The 22,258-nt window shown below is 42.3% G+C and overlaps 3 protein-coding genes across 6 annotated transcripts; 1 reads left to right on the top strand and 2 right to left on the bottom strand.

Annotated features, from left to right (window-relative positions):
* Positions 1-32: 32 nt before the first annotated feature.
* On the bottom strand, positions 33-3,180 carry znf668 (zinc finger protein 668). 2 transcript variants are annotated; one of them, XM_030755362.1, is made up of 3 exons: positions 3,024-3,180; positions 818-2,421; positions 33-575 (listed from the first exon to the last, which is right to left on the bottom strand). In XM_030755362.1, exons 2-3 carry the CDS (start codon positions 2,411-2,413, stop codon positions 435-437), a joined length of 1,737 nt encoding a protein of 578 aa, XP_030611222.1. In that variant the 5' UTR covers positions 2,414-2,421; positions 3,024-3,180; the 3' UTR covers positions 33-434. The 2 variants fall into 2 exon arrangements, with proteins under 2 accessions (XP_030611222.1, XP_030611221.1); XM_030755361.1 differs by having other exon boundaries at positions 33-2,421.
* znf646 (zinc finger protein 646) lies at positions 2,743-12,799 on the top strand. Of its 3 annotated transcripts, none has more exons than XM_030755360.1 (4): positions 2,743-2,825; positions 4,237-7,049; positions 7,279-8,355; positions 9,031-12,799. In XM_030755360.1, the coding sequence occupies exons 2-4, from the start codon at positions 4,453-4,455 to the stop codon at positions 9,923-9,925; spliced, it is 4,569 nt and encodes a 1,522-aa protein (XP_030611220.1). In that variant the 5' UTR covers positions 2,743-2,825; positions 4,237-4,452; the 3' UTR covers positions 9,926-12,799. The 3 variants fall into 3 exon arrangements, with proteins under 3 accessions (XP_030611220.1, XP_030611219.1, XP_030611218.1); XM_030755359.1 differs by lacking the exon at positions 2,743-2,825 and adding an exon at positions 3,560-3,622; XM_030755358.1 differs by lacking the exon at positions 2,743-2,825 and adding an exon at positions 3,571-3,685.
* An 848-nt stretch (positions 12,800-13,647) lies between these two features.
* Positions 13,648-22,030, bottom strand: si:rp71-1c10.7 (tumor necrosis factor receptor superfamily member 12A). The gene is made up of 5 exons (XM_030754840.1): positions 21,585-22,030; positions 17,456-17,554; positions 17,210-17,353; positions 16,236-16,284; positions 13,648-15,094 (listed from the first exon to the last, which is right to left on the bottom strand). The coding sequence occupies exons 1-4, from the start codon at positions 21,664-21,666 to the stop codon at positions 16,244-16,246; spliced, it is 366 nt and encodes a 121-aa protein (XP_030610700.1). The 5' UTR covers positions 21,667-22,030; the 3' UTR covers positions 13,648-15,094; positions 16,236-16,243.
* Positions 22,031-22,258: the final 228 nt, after the last annotated feature.

Raw genomic sequence — 22,258 nt, 5'->3', positions numbered from 1 at the left:
GGTATAAAAATGTGGTTTTAAATGCCAATGAGCTTCGCAATATGACAAGTTTTATATTGATGACAGTGAAGCAGTTACAAATTGTTCAGACAAAATAGATTCAAAAACAATTTAAATTTTTTTTATAAAAACATAATTGCCATAAATCCAAGGATTTTATTGTTTTTGTTTTTTTATGGTGTATTTTTATGATCACAACAGATAAGACAATTTTATAGTAAGGTACTTATAGTACAGTATAATGTATATTTTAATACATTAACATATATATTATTTTTTTAAATACTGTGGCAATAAAAATCAAAGACCAAATATCAACCACGTACATAAGGATAATGTATTTCTGACATTTCTGAAAGAAGTCACTTTGAAAAGTCAGATCCATGATCTAAAAAAAAGATTTAAGGCCACTGGGTAAATATCTCGAATTAAATTTACAATGAAGTGAATAAGCTTAAATTCCCTCTTCTTTGACTAAGTACTCTGGAAGAGAGTGAAAAGCAGTGACAGGTACGGTCACTGGGACCGTCAGTGACATGGTGCTGGGCACCACTGACGGGGAAGAAACCTCGCTGGGCTGCGGAGGAGAAGGGAGGGGGTCTGTGTGAATGATGTTTAAGTCGGTGAGCTGTGTGGCAGCTCCATGAGTCCGTAAGTGCTTGCGAAGGTAGGCGGCGAACAGGAAAGCTTTGCCACAGTGGGGGCAGCAGTGGGGTTTGTTGCTAGAGTGGATCTTCTGATGTTTGCGCAGTCCAGATTTGTTGAGGAAGCCTTTGCCGCAGCTGTTGCACACGTGCGGCCTCTGCTTGAGATGCTGCTTTTCGTGCTCCTGCAAGTCTGCCAGTTGTGCAAACTCTGCGTGGCAGGTTTCACAGACATGCAAACCCAACGGCACAATTTTTGTAACAGACGACGTAGTTGAGTCAGTGGAGTGAAGGTTTTCATGGGTCTGAACTTCTTCCCAGGTACCAAATGTAGCATCACAGTGAGTACAGGAGAACTGAGGGAGAGTTGTGTGGGCAGTAAAGCCTGAGGCAGACCCAGCCTCTGTCTCCTGTTGCTGCTGCTGTTGTTCAGACTGCTCAGCAAGGTGAGTTCTTTCGTGTTTGCGCAGGCTTGAGGACACTACAAATGACTTCAAACACTCCTCACATTTGAAAGGCCTCTCTCCAGAGTGCACTCGCCGGTGCTTGTTGAGGCTGGAGCGCTCAGCAAATGACTTGTCGCACTCCGTGCATGAGAAGGGCCTTAGACCCGTGTGGACAAGCATGTGGCGCCGCAGATCCCAGGATGCAACAAAAGCCTTGTCGCAGCTCTGGCATTTGTAAGGCCGTTCTCCAGAGTGAACACGCTCGTGCACCGCCAGATCAGCTGGCTGCCGGAACCTCTTGGAACACTTATCACAGGGATAGGGTTTGAATCCCATGTGGGCTCGCTGGTGGCGACGGAAACTGGAGGGGTCTGAAAACATCTTGCCGCACTGCGGGCAGAGGAACGGCTTCTCACCAGAGTGAGTGCGAAGATGGGACTGGTAGGAGGAAAGCTGAGTGAAGCCTTTACCACACTGCTCGCACTGATAGGGTTTATTCTGGGAGTGGATGCGCTGATGGCAGGCCAGGGAGGAGGAACGGGAGAAGGCCTTGCCGCAGTCCGAACACAGGTAGGGTTTTTCTCCAGTGTGGGAACGCTCGTGGTTTCTGAGGTCCTTCAGCTCCGTGTACGTTTTGCCACACTCACTGCAGACATACGGCCGATGGCCCTGGTGGTTCCTTCTGTGCTTTCGGAACACCGAGGGGTCCGCGAAGCTCTTCCCGCATTCGGCACAGAAGTATGGCTTCTCTCCAGTGTGGGAGCGCGTGTGCACCTTCAGTTTGGATAAGGTTGGGTAGCTCTTAGAGCACTGGCGGCAGGAGAAAGGGCGCTCTCCACTGTGTTGTGTCATATGGATCCTCAGGCATATCGCCTGCATGAAGGCCTTACCACATTCTGTGCATACAAAAGGTTTCTCCCCGGTGTGGGAGCGGCTGTGGTTGCGTAGCTCTGTGGGTGTCTTGTAAGCTTTGTGACAGTCAGGACACTGAAAGGGGCGCTGGGCTGAGTGAGTGCGCTCGTGCTTTGAGAGCTGAGCTTTGCTTGAGAATGTTTTGGCACACTCAGGACACGGGTGCTGCTGTTGCTGTCGTTCCTTCGCATGTACTGACTGCTTGTGGCTCTGCAGAGCTGGCAGACTCTTAAAAGCCTCCGTGCATGCAGAGCATTTGAAAAGGGGTTTGGCTTTCGGAGGTCTGCCTCTGCCACGTTTTTTTGCAGGCTGATCCCTCTCCACCTCTTCCTCTTGTTGGCCCTCTTCATCCTGCACAGGAGGGGTATGCTCCGCGGCAAGAGGTGGGCTGCCAGGTTGAGCAGAGGCCATCTTTACGTCTGCAAAAAGATGAAACAAACAAAAAAAATGCACCGTTTAATAACAATGTAAAAAATAAAGACATATCATTGGAAGCATGAGACAAAAATTCTTCCACTGGCGTGAGGCTGTTTAAATCCTATGACAATTACGGATGTGAAGAGCAGCGCTTCAGTGACAGCGGCTTTTGAGGGACAAGAAATAGTCAGATAATAAGAGAAATATGTGGGTGTGCATTTAATAACAAAATGGCTGGCATTAGGACCTCAGGGACAATAAGCTAGCTGCTTTGATGCCAAAGGAAGTTGGTGAGGAAATGTCAGAGATCACAGTGCATGAACGACTGACATACGCACGACCAGAGAAAGAGATAAGAAAAATCACTGCTCAGCGTGATGGTCCTGCGAACAGCCGGACGTGATCTGTACGTATACCCCTCCGCTAGCTGTAGCTTGCTAAATATTTATACTAACTCAAAATGGCTGGCTTTAGGACCGGCTGCACTCGATAGTACCATCATCATCACCGCCATCACCATGACCGTAAATGTACAGAATGCATCTAGCTAATGTTAGCTGTCTTTGTAGCTTGTGTGTATTAGAAAAACAAAGATCGTTCTTACCGGAATCAGGGCATTAATCGCTGCTCGGTGGTACCTCGGTAAACGGCTGCGTTTGACACTGTGGCTGCCGCTGACTGGCTGCGAGAACCCGGACGGCTCTAGGACCACGAAGACAAGCTCTCGGCGAATCAAGTGTGCAACAATTAAATGCGTTTAATTATAAAACTTTTAATCTAAGACACATCATAAATGTGCTAGAACCCCTGTAGTAAAATATAAGGCCCAATAAAGTTTGATTGGCAGCGGCAGAGCTAGCAACCTTAGCTATCCAGTATTTTTTTTTTTTTTTTTGGGGGGGGGGCAGTTTTGTAAATGAACTGAACGTGAGCATTCATCTCTTGTTTTTTATTTGCATTTGCGATTTTGGTTTTTACTTATTATTATTTAAATTATTACTTATATTACTTATATTATTTTTTCTTCAAACCAGCGGTTTGTAACGTTAGTTAGTTGCTGTAACTTAAGCTCATCGAGTTACTTTGAAGAGGGAACTATTTCTCTGTTGCACATTTCCTGTTTCCTAGCAACAAGCGCACTGTGGAAATGGTGATGGAAGAAAAAAAAGACAATTGGAGAAGGGGGCTGCCCTTTACATAAAAGTAATATTTTTAAAATAACGAGGGAATATTTAGCTGTGGGACCCCCGTGAAATAAGTGCTCCTGTAGGTATTAAACTCTGTGCACTCGCTGGGCTCTGCAGTTTCGGGTTTAAAAACGCTTTTTTGGTGCAATGGGTGCAATGTTTGTTTAGCTAGCCAAGATGATGCTAGCTCGTAACCCGCTAATGTTAGCTCACTGCTTTTTTGCCATTTAATAGTTAAGTTGCTTGGTGTTCCGAAAAACTTAATGAGAACGTGTTCTATGAGTCCTGTTGTTACGTTTTTGCTCATAATGTGGGGGGCGATGCGTGTTTACAGTGTCGGTACATTTATATTGAGAGGCGTTGTTTTCCTGGTGTATTGAAATAGCGAGTTCAGTTAGCACGCTGGTGCAGAGAGGTAGTAAAACATGCCAGGCTGTTTACACTCCGCTAGTAAGTCTGCCCTCGTGCATGTTGACTATTGAGGGATGCGCATTAAATCTGAAATGTATCGGCTTCTCATGATTAAGAATATAATAGTAATGATAAGTTATCTGTAACGTCCTGAAGTGTGTAGTTTGATGTGCTCCATAAAACTAATACTGTTGCTGAAATCTTTTCTGTCCTCAACAGCTCCATTTGTCTGGATTCCACAAATTCAGCTCACTCTTCAGGTCTGTTGGGACCAGTTTTTGACGTCTTTCTGCATTGTTACCCCCACACAGTCTTTGGATTTTATTGTGAAGAACTGCCCTCTTTAATATGAATAAGAAAGGCAACTAATGCATTTCTGTCCTGCATGTTCAAATGCTTTGTGTCTGGTGCTCTTAGCTCAGTCCTCCTATTGTGATGGCAGTGCAAGACCCTGGCAGGACAACAGGTTTTCCTTGCAAACAGTGTGGCATGGTGTGTCCCAGTATGCCCAGTCTGGTGGAACATATGGATTGCCATCATCAGCGAGATGAAGAACGCAAGTTTAAATGCGATGAATGTGGACGTGGCTACAGGCACGCTGGTAGCCTAACTAACCACAAAAAGACTCATGAAGTAGGTTCTTTTCAGTGTAACATATGTGGAAAGGAAAACTCCAATGCCTCAGCCTTGAAGAGTCATCTCCGCAGCCACACTTCTCTAAAAAAGTATTCCTGTGTGGAATGTGGAAAAGCTTTTCGTCTGGCAACACAGCTAGCTACACATGAGAGGGTTCACCTTACCAGACGAGCAAAAGAGCAGTCATTGCTGAATGTAGACATGGAATATTCCTCACATGAAAATAGGCACGAACTTGAAAACGATCACCTGCATCATGTTAGTGAGCACTTGACCAGTGTTGGGATTTCCACAGTAAATAGCCCATCCGAGGACAAGACTGAGGTTACTTATAATCTACAATCCGAGAACTTGGAGGATGCAGTAAATCGACCATTCAGATGTGATTTATGTGACAAGTCATATATACACCATCGAAGCTTGACCAACCATAAAAAGACTCACCAAGTGGGAACATTCGAGTGCACAGTATGTTTCAAACTGTTCAATAACATGGCTGCCCTTTACAGTCATCAGAGAACTCACAAGGCAAGAAGCGGGACTGACCTCAGTTCAATAGGTGGGTCGTATACAGGCACACCTGTGGACCAGTTTTCACCTCAGAGCCAAGATGCTCCAGTAAATTTTTGCCATTTATGTCAGGTACTTTTCCCTAACAATGAGGAGTTCCAGGAGCACATCCAAATGCACAACTCTTCATCTTTGTCATTTGGCCTTCAAGATTCTTTGTCAGAGAACCATAATATGTCATATGAAAACAGTATTGCTTCACCTGAGTCGAACTTTTATGCTTCTCCTATAAACAGTATTCTTCCAGTGTCATCAACAGATAATCATGGAGACTTTGAATCACAAGAGAAGATTAGAAGTAATGGTCACATGTACTCTGACTGCTCTAGTAATCAAACCCCATCGGCCAATAGCACTCAGGGAGAACCCCCAGTCATGGACACAAACACTCTCAGTCCTACCCTGATGCCCACACAAAACAATTGCAATGCACCTGAAATTGAAGCGACTTCAACTGTAGATTGTGATGAGCGTCCTTTCAAGTGTCAGATCTGTGGTAAAAGCTACCGGCACTCTGGGAGCCTCATCAACCACAAAAGATCACATCAGGTTGGGATTTACCAGTGTTCCATCTGCAGAAAGAATTACCCTCACCTGGCAGCCCTCAAAAGTCATCTTCGCCTCCACAAAGCTCAGCCGTCTTCTTTTAACCTCAGTGGTGAGGGAGACTGGCTCTCCTCAGAGCCTCTGACTTTGGATAACCAGCAGGGCTCCTTCTCCTCCCAGGACGAAGAGGAGAACAGTGCTCACCCTGTGCTTTGCATGGATCAGGAGAATGGAGTTGATTGCAGCAATGGATCACTGTACCACAAGCAGTTTAATCAGGACTTCTCCCAGGACATGACTGTGCATCTACCTCACAATGAACACCTGATGCAGAGGCACATGTGTGCAGACTGTGGAGAGACTTTTGCAGATATTGCAGGGATTAAGTCTCACTGCTGCCCATTGCTGCAGCAGCAGCATAACACTACTAATGGTGACTATGACAACTGTTTAAACTTCCAGGTTAGTAATGGCCATTGTGAAGCTGGAAATCTAGGAAGTACTGTAGAGTTCCAGGGTTTGAATGCTAGGCACAACCAAAGTCACTTTGAGCAAAATTTCCAAGAAAATGTTGGTGGTGACCGGCTGAATGGTGGCCAAGAAGAAGTTGACACAGACGAGGAAGATGATGGTGACCTGTATCAGTGCTCCATATGTGGCAACAGCTACACAACCATGAGGGCTCTCAGGAGCCATCTTCGAGGGCACACGCAGTCTCACGGCACTCCTGCAAGCTCAGGGCCTTCTTCCATGTCCTCTCATGAAGAAGTGAAAGACGAGGAGTCAGGAGAGATGATGATCTGTAGTACATGTGGGGAAAGTTTTGCCAATAAGCAAGACTTGATTACTCATCAGCTTGTACACAATCAGGGCCAGGTAGATAATGCTATGCATTTCCACATGAATAGTGATGTTTCTGAAAGCAAAGAGGAAGCACAGAACATTATATGTGGAAGCTGTGGTATCTTCTGCACCAGCTACCATCATCTTGAGAACCATAACTGCACAGCTGAGAGGAAACATGAGTTAGTGGACAGCAAAGAGGAAGTCAAAGTAAACAAGGTTTCCCAGCATGAAGACAGCATCAAACAAACAGTCAATACTGAGAATCGTCAATACAAGTGTGATCAGTGTGGCCGGTCATACAGGCACGCCGGCTCCCTCCTCAACCATAAAAAGTCTCACAAAACGGGTGTTTTCAGGTGTCTTGTCTGCCAGAAACGCTTCTACAACCTGCTGGCCCTTAAAAACCATCAGAGATCCCACTTTGACATTAAGAGGTTAGTTCAGCACAAATACACATTATTAATATATATAATACATGACCAGTGCTTGTTGGAAAGAAATGATTGTTTAGAAGAAGAAGAAAAAAAGCTGTTGCCTGTAGAGTCTGTTTTGTTTTTTTTGTCTTTCAGAGAAGTGTTTTGTCATTGTGGCTTTACTTTTTGTGTAGACTGTTTCCAGTTTCACAAACATAGAATTAACTATAATTCTTGTCTCCTCCCTCAGGCATACTTGTCATGAGTGTGGGAAAGCTTTCAAAATTCAGAAACAGCTATTGAATCACCTGAGAAGGCACAAAGAGAACCAAGCCAAAATCCAGGAACTCAACAACCAGATCCAGGCCCTTATGCAGATGAATGGGACCAGGTCAGAGGGAGGAATGCAGCCCTTAGCTTCAAATGCCAATCAGGATTGTAATTCTCCTCAGTGCTGTGAGGAGCTGACTGAAGAAAGGACAGTACAGACAAATTCAAAGATGTCAGTAAAAACAGAGGACACTGGTGACCGGCGACCTTTTGCCTGTGACCAGTGTGGTCGCACGTATCGCCATGCTGGAAGTTTGGTTAACCACAGAAACTCTCATAAAACAGGTGAATATTACTGCTCTGTTTGTAACAACACTTACTCTAACCAGCTAGCAATGAAGAACCACTTGCGCACCCACTTTGCATATAAAAGGCACTCTTGCCAAAACTGTGGAAAGGGCTTTAGAGGAAAGAAGCAGCTTTTAGCTCACGTCTGTGGAGACCTCAGAAAGGATGGGTCTGGAGTAAGAAGAGGCCTAAAATCTAAAGCCTTTAAGTGTAAGGAATGTAAGCAGGCCTTTTTCTCTGCTGACCAACTGGCAGCCCACACCTGTGATCAACCTTCAGGTAGCAGGGAAGCAGATTTAAATGCTTCTCCAAATAAAGAGGAGCGGCCTTTCATGTGCAACATATGTAATCGCAGCTATCGCCACGCAGGCTCACTGTTGAATCACAAAAATACCCACAAGACGGGACACTACTGTTGCACCTTCTGTTCTAAGCCCTTCACTAACCCCATGGCTTTACGCAATCACACGCGCATCCACACACAGAAGAAAAAGTATGTGTGTCTCACATGTGGAAAGGCCTTCCGTCTCGCCAGCATCCTGCACAATCACCAGAGGGTCCACAATCGGGCGGTGAGTCACTTCAGCTGTCCTTCATGTGGGAAGAGCTTCCAGGGCAGGTCTGGCTTGAAGAGGCACCGCTGCCGCAGAGGTCAGAAGAACATAGGCTCTGGAGTCCAGCAGTCAGAGAGAGGAGACAGGTGTTTCATGTGAGCTACTAAGTCTTTTTCTATCTACTAGTCATTACTGGGGGGGTTGTTTTTTAATTCTTTCACAAAACCCTGGCATCCCATTCATTTTGAATATTTTTTTAATTTTGATAAAAAGCTGACATCAGTTGGCCAGACAGATATATTGTCCTGTATTAAATTGATGCAGATAAATGTGGAATTGCTGCATTTTTGTGGACTAAGTAACAGAAATGCCTGACTTGTGTGTGCACAGAAAACAATTTTACCACCACATAGTTTACTAGAGAGTGCTGACAAATTTATTTTTAAGCCTAAATGGTGGCAGCCATGGTTAGAGGCATTTTGTTTTCAAGTTGTACATACATTGAATTGTATAACACTTTATCCCATTTTTGCTAACCTGATATCTTTTGAATGCCTGGAAGGAGTTCTTCAAATTTGGCACAAATGTCCACTTGAATGTAAGGATAAAGTGATTTGAGGGCTTTTTTGCAGTGCTCAGCTTCATAGGATTTGTATGGAAAATAGGTGCTGCCGGCACAAAAATTGTTGCCATCATAATTGTCCTGCTTGATCAAGGCATGCAGTCATGAGGTTGTAATTCTAGTTTACCACATCAGTGCAATGTACTGAACAGTAAGTGTAATGTATAGTGTCCTGTTGGGATTTAATATGAACATTTCCCTGCTGCAGGTGTGACCTGTGTGGACGCTCCTATCGCCATGCTGGCTCCCTTCTCAACCATAAAAAGACGCACTCCGAAAACCTCCACCACTGTACCTTGTGTCTCCAAACATTTCCTGATCCTGTCACTCTGCAGGTACACTCCCAGATGAGGCGTCACTGCTGCCCCGAATGTGGCAAGACCTTCTGTCTGGTCGCCCACCTGCAGAGCCACATGGAGGTGCACTCAAAGGACCAGGCTGTGGTCTGCAGCTTGTGTCAGCAGAGCTTTCCCAGCACAGCCAGCTATCAGGAGCACCAAAACATGCACCACATGGCTCAGGACCACTACCAACAAGGCCAGGATGAACCTATAGATAACAGACTCTGCTGGGACTCAGGAGTTAATCGGTCCATGGGAATGGGAGGGATGCGCAATGAAGTTCCACCACCTTTGTCCCATATTCCAGAAAGCATCACTGATTCACCGAAGAATAACGGCACTTCTGCGACAGAGGAGAAGAGCCACGTCTGCGAGCACTGTGGACGTACTTACCGCCACGCCGGCTCCCTCCTCAACCACAAGAACAGCCACAAAACGGGCTCCTTCTTCTGCTCAGTGTGCCAGAAAGAGTTCACCAACCTGATGGCCCTGAAGAACCACCGGCGCATTCATACGGAGCCCAAGCGCTACCAGTGCCTGGAGTGTGGAAAGGCATTCCGTGTGTCCACTCAGCTCATATGTCACCGAAGGATACACACCAAAGAGAAGCCCTTCGCCTGCCTGCTGTGCGACAAGAGCTTTTCCAGCAAGTCCAACCTGCGGCACCATCAGAAGATGCATCAGAACCCCCAGACCTTCGACTCCTCATTTAACATGGATGCTAATGCATTTATGGACCTAGACATGGGGTCTTTTCTTTAAATAAGTACTCCAGAGCATAGAAAAGAAGAGGACAGATGGCCCTCTTATGTTTGTGTTATTTATCCCTCTATCAGTAATTGTAAAACAGTATTTTTTTTTTCAGAAAGTGCTTCTTGGTTCTGACAGATGCTCCTTTGAAGATACGCACATTTCATCACTGACTTCCAGTCTTACCTCCAAAAAAAAAACAGATGGCGACATCAGTGAAACGTCTCCAGAGGGATTATCAGTCAGCTTTTAATAAGGCCTGAATGTTTCCCGTGGATACGCAGGATCTCTTAAAACGGAGCAGGTGATGAAAACAGTCTTCGCTCATTCCTCAATGACGAACCAGCCAACCAAAGTGAACAGAGAAGGTCCGTGTAAGAACATAAAGCTGATGATACATTTTTGTACAACAGTACTGTTACAGCTCTCGCTCTGTATAATTGTGTTCAGTGCCTCTGTGAGTTCCTTAGGAAACTAAATATACAAACTGTATATATCTCAGAATCCTTTTGTTAGCTCTGCCATCAGTGTTGAGGGACTGCTCACCTTCCTTTGGGATCTCATATCGGGCAGGCCGGTTATTTTTAAGTCAAATACCTCTGGGTGTGTTTGAAGATCAGTGGCAAAGTGATTTACTGAAACCATATTATCAAATAAATAGATGTACCGCTAATAATATTCAATATTCAAGTTCACGCCGAGTGACATTGTATGCTAAAATGGATGTATTTATTAATTTATTCCTGTTATTTTCATGTGCGTATTATTTTATTAAGAAAAACGTTTTCTGAATGTTGTAAAAAAAAAAAAATCGTCTTCTAAAACTCATGTAGCCTTTAAGGGACTTCTCGTCGGTTGTTTTGTTACTCATTAATTCTCAGTTACAACAGGCAGGACCGAATGAGCCAAGGATGGTGTGTTATTGTTAGCACTCAGGGTTAACCTTTAAAAGGAACATACCTGATGTGTAAAACATTGTAGATAATCAGTTTCTGAACTGAGCTTTTTTTTTTTTTCTCTCCCATTTCTGCCATTTTAGCACCTGAATCCATCTTTGAGAATTATCATTCACATTTAAGTGCCAGTGCCTGAAATGTATATTGATTGTAGCAGTTTAATGTGAACAAACCTCTCACTGAGCGTTGTACTGTAAACCACAACAGTGATTTTTTTTTTTCTTTTTTCTTTAATGGTAAATTTAATTGTGAATTTATTTAATGTAGCTTTGGATCTGGAGCTCCTCAGTTCTAGTTACACTATCATAAAACAGTCAATACAAGCATTGCAACCATGAGATGCGTATAGAGGTGGATGACAAATTAAAGGAAAAAAAACAACCCCCATTCCCCAAGTCCCTGAATCTGTACTGAAGGGATAACCTGTGTTCATTGTGAGATATTCCCTCATTTGGTGTGTGAGCGCTAACACAATGGCTCAAAATAAGATGTGGTGACCACGCCCAGGCAAACAATATGACATAGTTTTAATCTTCATCAGATCATTTGTGTTGGGGCAATAATCCTGAAGGAGAACAGTCCCATCTGGATAGGAATGATATATTATTGCATCCCCCATGCCATTAAAAAAATAATGCCCCCCACAGTTTATCAGCGATGCCAGATCCCTCCCCTGTAGGCATCAGAGGTTACTCCACCCCCTCTTTTTTTTTTTCACCTGTCTGTATGTGGCCACAATGCCTCATTTCTACTAAGCACAAGTATTAAAATACAAACTCAACAGAGCTTTATTTATAATGACCGACCAGTTTCATATTTACTGTACACGTTCATAAACCTGTTAATGTTGCAAGATGTGCAATTATTTTTTTATTCTTGTCTGTTGTGCCTGTTTTTTTTTTTGTTTTGGTTTTTTTCCTGTACTTACAATTCAGACATCAATCAAAAGTAGACACATGGGATTTGTTTTTTACAGCAATGACAAATTATTATTATTTTTTTTTTAATTAGCTTTTTTGTTTGGCACTGGTCATGAAAGCATGAAATACCTCCAATGCCCTGCCTACCTGACAGACTGCTACTCAAATGCCTCATACAGCTTATCTGTAGAAAATACACTGTAATCACACGGCTGAAGCATCAGTTTTTAAGAGTTTGACTTTGTACAGACCGTTTCCTCCTCGTCGCGGTCGTCTGTTTGCAGTTTGTGGTTTTTCAGATTTATATTTGCACGTGTAGACGACACTTGTAGCCTAAGGAGGGTGGGAAGTGGGTAATAATTCAGTCTGTTGTTTGTTGCACCAACAAACAAGTCGGCTGCTTGATGAATCACCTCAGCTAGTTTGCGGGTTGTAATGTTTTAAGCAATATGCGGAAAGGATCGTCTCAGTGCACGAATCGAACGCGTCTCATTTGTCTTAACCGTTGTACTGAATACAGTGGCATCAGATTCAGTATACTGATTCTAATATCACAGCTTGCCTTGTGCCATTTTGTTGCATTATTTTAAATCATTTGTGCAGTAATTGTAATGATTTAACTGACATCACTGTCAGGATTTTTTTTTTTTTTTTTTTTTTAAATGCCACAGTAGCCTGTAAGGTGTAAAACAACACATGCACGTTTGAGTTAAACTGACTTGTTTTTGCACCACTGTCTCAGTCGCACCTCCTTTGGCACTTGACCTTTCGCACTGATCTGTCATTGATCACTATCACAGTCTGCTATTGTGATTTGTGTTTAATTTCAGAACGCTGTATATATATATTAGAAGGAAAATGATGATTGGTTCTCTGTACATTTGTATTTTCTTCAGCTGAGGAAAACTGCTAGATTAGTTATTGTGTAATTTAAAAAAAACATATACTACATGTTCTCATTTATTGGATTTCAGTGCTAAAAAATATCTGCTTAGTATTTAATTCATATTTATATAACTATTTTGTCACTCTAAAGCGTAGATTTTTACTTCTTTGTTAGAACTTAGTTTAGAAAAATGAGAAAATTATTTAAATTTAGTTGAAATTAATTAAAAGACTTGGAAACTAATGTGTTTGTTTTTTGTCCACATTTTTTTTTTTTGCAAATGATTTCTAAGTTTTTACACTGGGCTGCTGAAGGTTTAGTGGCTTTCAGATTCAAGAAAAAAACGCTTGAAACAGTGATGGAAATTGTCAGTTTTATTGTGAAAATACATTTGCTACACAAAAGCAGTTTGTAAAGATTGCATTAAGTAAAAGCCAGTGCATTTAAAAGTATATACAAGGCCTAAAAGGCAAGATAATCACGTAGAAAATGATATTGTTCAGTAATAGCTGGCCTGGTGGAAGTTTAACAAAATCTTCACTGGAGTCCCTTTAAAACTGTGCTTGTCTGTCACACTTGTTGCATTACAACACTGCAACATACTAAAATAAATAATATAAACATCTAAAAAAAAAAAAAAAAAAAATGAACAAACAATATAATGTATGTTAAATGGTTCCCCAATTTTGTTGCCAGAGGGCAAGCAGTTCACCCACAAGCAGACAGATCTAAAACATGACCTGAAACATTGTCAGTTTCAAAATGTCACAAGGATTGTGTGTTCAACATTGGTTAGATCCAGCCATCCTGTTCAGGGTCGGCAGGGGGGCTGGAGCCTATCCCAGCTATCGTGGGGCGGGAGGCAGGGTACACCCTGTACAGGTCACCAGCCTGTCACAGGGCCAACACTGAGAGACAGACAACCATTCACACTCGCGGGCAATTTAGAATCTCCAATTAACCTAACCCCACTAACTGCATGTCTTTGGACTGTGGGAGGGAACTGGTGGAAACCTGGAAGAAACCCACACAGACACAGGGAGAACATGCAAACTCCAAACAGAAAGACCCAGGCGACGGTGGATTCGAACCCAGACCCTCTAGCTGCGAGGCAACACTGCTAGCCACCATGCCACCGTGCTGCCTGCATTGGTTAGATGGGGGAAAAAATAAAATTAAAAAAATGCAAAAAGCAGAAAACAATCTAGTCCATTGTGGTTCACGCTGGTTTCAGTGGCGACAGAATTACACACAACTGCAATTACAACCATCTTTTTCCTTTTTTTTTTTTTTTCTTGCCTTGTTGCAAATCTGAAAAGCACTGTGATTGTGAATCTCCATTTAAAACACTGTTGGCTGGTTTCCCATTCATGGATTAAGCATGGTCCTAGACTAAAAGGAAAAAGTCAATGAAGACCACAATAGGAAAAAATATTTAGTCCAGGATTAGACTTAATCCCTGTATGGGAAACTGGGTCTGTAGGTGTAGCTGGTTTTCTCTGCAGTACATTCCTCACAGCATTCTCACATGTTAGCAGTTTGGGATTGTACGTCTAGTGTTACAAGCTCTGCATCTGAATTCAGGGTTTCTTTTAGACAAAATGACATCTGAAATCTAACAAAACAACAAAAAAAACAAAACAGACAAGACAATATTGTAACGACCTGCAATAAAGGGTCTGTGTTGGTCTCAGGAGACCCAGTAACAGTGCATGAGTGCAGATTGCTCCTTTACTCAACAGCGTTATCACTGTGTCAGGCTACTAAAAGAACAGCTACATGGAGGTACTGGCAGGAACAAAGGCTGGAATACAATTCACTTAAAAGGTAGCTACATTCAAATGGCCTTAATGTGCCAAACAGTATGTGTTACTCACATGTAATCTATCTTTCAGAGGCTGTTGGTGACTGACCAGCAACGAGACCCCATCTTATCCTGCTAAACAACAGGGGGATCAAACCATGGCCAGGCTGGCAGCTCTAGCTGTGTTACATTCACTGGAGTCCCTGCTGAAAACAGGACAATGCAAAACAGGCACATGGACTGTAGCTTTACGGCTATTTCTCAGTCAAACATCCGAAAACCCACAAAGATCCAGATCAAAATCTCATTGGAGTGGAATATAAAGGCACACAAATTCTAAAGATGATACCACTAGTATAATCCTGTTAATATTCCTACTTGAGGTGTGAGATTTGCTCACAGCAAGTCCTGTAGTTACCACTGGACTTACACCAAGCATGAGAACTGAGCACATCTCTTCACCAAACAGTCTAATAAATTAAAAAAGGTCCGTTTCTGGTCGAGGTACACCCTGCAGTCTACAGAGTATACAGTTCGTCGTTCAGAGGTTCCTCCGCCGGCTGTTAAGCAGTCGCTCCTCGGTTCTGTTACATCAGTTTTCAGAAGAAGATGAGGCTGTGGAGGACATGACAGCGGTTCAGTTCACCTCACTCTGTGATCGTTTCCTGCTCTATCGTTATTCTTAGAGTAGCTTAGAAGGAGTCACAGTTCTTCATGCAGCTCCTTAGTTTCTTCTGTCTGAAATTTAAAAATTAAGCTCTTTTTAGCTCTCCTTTTAAGCCAACTTTCTTATGATTGGCTGCACCTCACAAACAGAAGGGTTAAACAGCTGGTGGGAGGGGGATATACCCTCTCACTCACATAACACAGAGCAAAGGAAAAACACAATATGTCACCTTGAAGCTATACGCAGAATACCATTAGAGACTTTTAGTGGCAGATCTGCAGTCAAAATTCACATTTATCTGATGTTACACGGGCAGAAAGTCATGAAATTAATCTAAAACACTCTGTACTAAACTTGATAGTTTCAAACTCTGTGCTGACTAGTGGTGTGCGATACTACAAAATTTGGTATTGATCCGATACCAAGTATCCAGTATCACCAATACTGATACCGATACCAATACCGATACTTTTTAATAATTATGAAGAATTTTCATGACATTTAAGTGTTTTGTGACTTTTTCCTTTGGCTCATTAATTAGTTAAAACCCAGGATAGAATTGGGCAAAGTTTATAGGTAAATAAATACTTTATGAAAATAAAAGTTTTTGTTCTGAAACAATAGAACAGTAACAAAACAATTTTCCCCATACATTGTGATGTCTGGATTTTTTTTTTTCTTACAGTGTACAAAATGATCACTCAAGAACAAATCAAAACTTGACATTAAAACTCTGTGGGGAGGGGAGGAGCAAAGTGTGCCTGCGCTGTGCTGTGACAGGAGCGGCACTTAAACAGACAGTCAGCTTGCATCTTTGATGAAACCTCAGCACTGCATACAGGAGAGAAACTGAAGCTAAAGTATCAATCTTATTACACTGGTATTGATCAATATCAGTACCAATGTTGGTATCAATATTATTGATATTTGGATCGATCCACCCACCACTAGTCCAGACTAAATTAAGTCACATGCACTTGTCTCTTCACACAGACATTTGCAGCTCTGATTGATCAGAATTGTAATCCATGTATAGTCTAATACTGCTCTTATAGCAGTTTAATAACAAAAAAAGCCTTTGATACTTACTGAGTGGTTTAAGCTTGATAAAGTGGCCCCGCAGTTTCTTCAATAGGTTCTGAAATAAATGAAGAAAAAACAAATGAGCATTTTTTTTCCCATCCCAACAAAATGTTCTTTTTAAATGGTCTTAAAAAAGATGTTTCTAACACAGTAGCTCCTCCTAAACATTATTTCTCAAGCACACGATACAAATAAGCCATCAATAATTCAGTTATGCTTTTCCTACTGTGAAAATAGCCTCAGTGAATGAGGGTCTGAATAAAATAAAATACATTCTGAGCCTTTTGTGACTCAGCTGCAGAATTCACACCAAAAAAAAAAAAAGAGCGTGAGAACAGCACATACTGTTCTCATGTTTACCAAGAACTGCTTTACACCAGAGACGCCAAACAATTTTTAGAGGATCACTTAACCCCGTCACAGAAATCATACTTACACGTACAAATGCTGCTCTTACCACTGAAACAGAGTGGCTGATGCTACAGCAAAAATAAATTGATACCAAGGAGCCACATTTAAGTCATAATTACAAGATAATGCACAGCAGACTAATGACCTTCCTTCAGAATCTTCCAGTTTTTAAGAAAGCAAGAAAATAACTGTTAATGGTGAACTTCATTTTCCAAATTGCACACAAATGAGGTAAAAAAAAGAAATGAAAAGAAAAAGCACTGATGTTGCTGCCACGGTGTAACACAGTTGACTGAAGCTGTGGTGTCATTACTGTGAAAGTGTTCAATCACGAGATCATGAAGGCAGAAACTCACACAGGATGGCTACTTTGTGCGCATAGCTGCTCAATTCTACATGCAAAAAGGTTTGTACTGTTATCACAGTGGACCTTTGATGGGCGGTGAAATAATACCACTCGATTGTGACATGTGATCTAAATGTGTCCCCATGCAAAACGCACGTAAAATAAAGCAGGTGAGAAAATGTGTCATACATCACAAAGGAAACACCTTCCTCCTGCTTCTTACCACGTAGAGGCCGTTTGTGCGACTTGCGTCGATGCACCATGACTCCGATGATCAGTGCGGCGCTGATCAGCACCACAGCCAGCACTGAGAAGCTGGTGATTGCTGCCAGTTTCCACACGTCAGACGGCTCATCCACCAATTTGCCTGTTAAAAAAAAACACACACACACATATTAGAATTCAACTTTAACACTCAAACACTCAAAAAACAGAAGCATGTTTGTCTAATGTGACTCGTTGGGCTCACATGTGTTGCAGGATGGGGTCTTCGGGTACTTCTTGCACGAATCACAGGGCACGCAAACATCCAAGTCTGAGTTCCAAAACTCTGAGCTGCGACACTGACCTGCACACAGATAAGGAGGTCAGTTATTGCACTTTATATCAGGTCATTAAGTCAAACCTTACACTGCAAGTTTAGAAGGTAACCAAACAAACCGTAATCAGGTCAGTTTCAGGAGAAATGAGGTTTAGATCACCCAATGCAGTTAAAAAAAAAGAAAGCATGTGACCTGAACAGATGATTTCTCTTCTCATAAAATGAAACTGGGAAATTCCTTTGTGACCGACTGCTGATGCACCTTATCTGCATGACAGAGAATTAGTCAGTCTGGGTGCATGAACAGGCAGGCCATGTGTGAAGAGCAGGATGTGTTTTTGTGACTGCTTCTGTTGAACTGTGTTGTGTGCGTACGTGTGACTTCCAGAGAATAAATGAGAAAGACAGCAGTTTGGTTTATCTTGGATAGAAAATGTCTACCTCTGTGGCCACAAAGGACAGCTTCATCTCTTTATATGGCAGCCAGCCAGCCAAACAATTAAAGCTGTGCACTTCCTAGAAGATAAGGAAAAGGTCCAGCCTAAAGTTGCGAGACAGACTGAGAGCAGAGACCGTTTTATTGTTTTAATAGTGTGTGGTTTTCTCTGCAGGTTCAACATCCTGCATTTGGTTAAGAGGCGCATATGCACTAATACCCCGAAGACAAGCATGAAATACAATCTCTGCAAAAACAATATTACGACACAAAGTCAACCTAATAACATTAAACTATACCAGACATGACTGTGTTACAGATAATGTGAGAAGGAAACCGTCAGAGATACTCGATAAATGATGACAAGCATTCCTCCCTTCAGTGTCACACACGCATTTGCATTAAAATCTTCTTTTATGTTTAACAGTTTTTGATGACAAACCACCCCGAGCCTCAGCTGAGTCATAATTTGTGGTAACATTTGTCTTTAAACTTCTGGCTTTAACCAAGCAACACCAAAACTATCACCAAGGCGACCCTGACGCAAAGCAAAGCAGTGAAATGAATGTATGGGAAACTGCCGCCACTGCAGTGACAATACCAGGCAACAAATATCATTACACGGAGCAGTCAAAGAGAAAACAGAAACTACAACAGAGCAGATGGGCTTGGAGATAAATGAATCAAAGAAGTGACGAGCACCAGCATGAAGAATACCACTTTAGTATTGCGTAGGGAGATGCGCAGGCGTGACTTGCAGCGGTGGATGAAGTATTCAGATCCTTTATTCCTAATCACAGATTTTACTGTGTAAAAAGCCCCACGATCAAAACCTGACTTAAATAGCAATATAAAAGTATTATCAGCAAAACCTGAAACAATAAATATGAACCCTGTGCTATATTACTGTACAGTATCAAACAGCACAGTCAATGGCTGGTCAAGTTTAAGCTAATTTTGTAGTTTAGTTCAATCTAGTTGTTAAATAAATAAATGATATCACTTTCTCTAATTTTCTGAAATATTTAATAAATACTTAACCACTTTTTTTATATTAAGAAAACTCCATTCTGTCTAGTTTACTGATGAAGAGGAGTAGCTCACAGCCTTTGAAACAAATGGGTAGTATCTGTGGTTGAACCCCAGTGACATCACTTAAAGTTATCTCGGTTTGCCCTCAAAGAATTCTTGTTTCTTCTTTTTTTTTTCTTTATAAATATTTCACCAAAAGTCATCATCGCAAACTGGAAGCTCGACATTAAAATATTCTTAGTATTTAGGATGCATTTCAGGTCAGCACCAACACGTTCTCCCCACCAACTCATCACATACTGATGCTTGGTCAGATCAAAAGTCTGCATAAAGAGGCTGTCTCCTGGGTGGAGGACTTCCACCCAGGAGACAGCAGTTGCCCTCCATTCTAGGAATGCTATTTTTTGATGGTTGTTTTCTTTTTCCCTTACTTTTTGACTTTTAATTGTCAGTTGCTTTGTGGTTGGGTTTACGCATCGAGCCTACTTTGTTAGGCTTATGAAAAAGGTCATGGTCTGAGTCAAAACACAGTTTCACAATGCTAACCACAGGCTGGAAGACAAATTAGCTACGGTGACAAGCCACACAACAATGACGACACCAGCAGGGAACATTGTCTGTTTCACATGCTGAGGGACATCTGTTGAAGGCTATCAGATCTTGCATATTGAAATAGTATAAAGGGGTCCTGACCATAGGCTGTACATAAAAGATGGACACAGCGACCATGACATCACCTTGACAGCATCTTGATTTTTTTTTTAAATAAAGATGCCATCGTTTGCATGATCATTATGATGGCATCTTAAATTCATAAGAGAGCCACACACTGAAGCATATACTGTATTGGTGCCTACTTTAATTCTTAATGGTACCCATAGTTACCATCATGTTGTACATCATGTTGTATTAACCAAAACCTGAAACAAGCAATTCACACGGTAAACACATCAGAAACATGTTTGTTGAGGTATTAAATTAGGTGAGCATTAGAGTCATTTTTTCATAAACTTCTCTACAATCAGACCTTTTTTTTTTTTTTTGCAACCACATGAGTCGTCCCCTGTTGGCCATTGAAAAGAATGACAGTTTAAGGCGTGGAAAGAAAGAAAAGACACTGATATGAAGCTGTATTATGAGAATTATAGGAGTCACTCAGGGCATATCTTTGCTGCTGATTAACTGAAGTTTAATATCACAAAGACAGAGGAAGACAGACCTTTCTGTGTTGCAGGCTGTGGAGAGCACTGGGCCAAATCCACTAACGCAAACTGAACCTTACTTGGGAAATATTTTACATTCAGTTCATTTGTCTCATCAGTCACAGCTTGAAGAAATCCAGTTAACTCTGAGACCAGCATGAGTAAGTGTGTTTTTTCAGTACAGGTCATTGTAGGCCATCTGCAGCCAAAAGCCACCTGCTCATACACTCATGCTCGAAACATTCTGACCTCTAACTCTCTAGTTATATTACAGCCACATGCTCAGGCCCTCAGAGACTCTCCGTCCTCCACAGCCAGTCTCCCTGCAGGGTTTGACTGACTCATTTTATAGCCCTGGTCATATTAAAAAAAAAATGTGTCACAGTCCTTGTAAAGCATTCCTCTGGATGATTTCAGCTCTACATCATGCAGCTGGACTGCAGCACTAGAGTTCAAAAGGTAAACTGGAAGGAACTGAACCCTGACTGCTGGGTGACCTCTGTAAAAGCCACAGCTGACAGAACTGATAACATTTCACCCATTAAGCTAAAGGGTTAAGAAGGAACTGAATCATTCATTTCTACACCTCTTTACTACCACAGGTGTTTCTTGTGGTTCAGCATTTCAAATCTGGGGGGAAAAAAAGTTAGGAGTCATATGTTTTCTTTTCCTGACTAGGAGACCTTGGCAAGTCTCAACACCTAGTCTGACAAAGGATGTTTTTGGGTGTGGGGGTGTTGTATTTTGTCATGAACTGGAAGGGGTGGGTGGATCAACAGCTGATGTCCAGATGTAGAGAAAGCTTTTTCACAGATAGAATCAAGATTTAAGCAGGGTTTGCTTTTCACTCTTTAAAACGCATTTGGCGCTTTAATTCCTGAGGAAGTGGCCCTAACCCGTTTAATTATCCAGGACTTTATGTCCTTGGTGCACTCTACGCCTGGTGTTCTCCGCTGGGATTATGACTAAACTTCTGAGGGCTGTGGAAACAAAGTTAAAAGGTGAGGGTTTTTTGTCGCTTTTTTTGAGACACTATAAACGCGCCATTGTCCAGAATGGACACAGGCGGTGCAACATTTCCATGTGGCCTGTCCTTCTCACCATGGGGCTCGGACGGATGGGGTGAAATAAGGCGATCGGAATGCGGAACCGGTGAGAAATGCAGCTGGTAAAGGAAGCGGCTCCGTAAGCAGACCCACTATCTGACTCCATTAGAGGCAGAGCAGACCACCAGACTCTAATAGTGTTCGCACAAAACACGCAGCACACATGAGTCAAATTTAAAACTAAGAACAAAATGGTTTAATTTAACGCAGCCACTTTCATAATGAGATCCTTTTTTTTTTCTTAGTAAAAGTTGACTAAAATAAAAACTTATTTTACTTACTTTTCTGCGCGCTCACGCCATGGAGATTGGTCACCACCGCAATAATAAGTCCGCAGAGCGCGCAAAGAGCGTTTAAAGCCATGATGTCTGCGGGTGAAAAGCTGCTCGCTGTCGGCTACACAATTCCCGAAAGTTCATCTGATTAACAATCCTTGCTGGTTTTCACCATGGAAAAGCGAGCATCAGAGTGAGTCATACGGAGGAGTCTGCGCCTTGTTTTAATAGCGCGCACACACCCACGCTAACAGCTCAACTCATATGAGTCATTTCCTATGTACTGTACTGCTCGGATTCTCTGTGCGCACTCCCCGACTCACAGGAAACTCCAGTGCCATGAAGTGTGGTTTCGTTTGTTTCAGTTCGAGTGAAAGTTTGACCACCTCAGGTATGAGAATTTCAATACATAAATTTCATATTTTAAGGGCACACCCTGCATTTTTTTCTTCTCTCACTCTCTCTCTCTGAGAGCCCGCTTAGTCTGGACTTAATAGTGTTCTCATTGTTATTACCACGCCTGTCGACGTCACCTCGTGCTCCCTGCCAAAAAACACAACTCTCTGGCATGAGTCTGGGTCCCATACAGAGAAAAAAAAGAGGGGGGGGGGGGGAGAGAGAGAGAGAGCAGAAACCGAGGCAAAAACAGATGACATTCACTAGAAAAAAAACATATATAT

Source organism: Archocentrus centrarchus, chromosome 19, assembly GCF_007364275.1.
Source record: "Archocentrus centrarchus isolate MPI-CPG fArcCen1 chromosome 19, fArcCen1, whole genome shotgun sequence".
Taxonomy (NCBI): Eukaryota; Metazoa; Chordata; class Actinopteri; order Cichliformes; family Cichlidae; genus Archocentrus; species Archocentrus centrarchus.
This window is presented reverse-complemented; position numbering and strand designations above follow the sequence as displayed.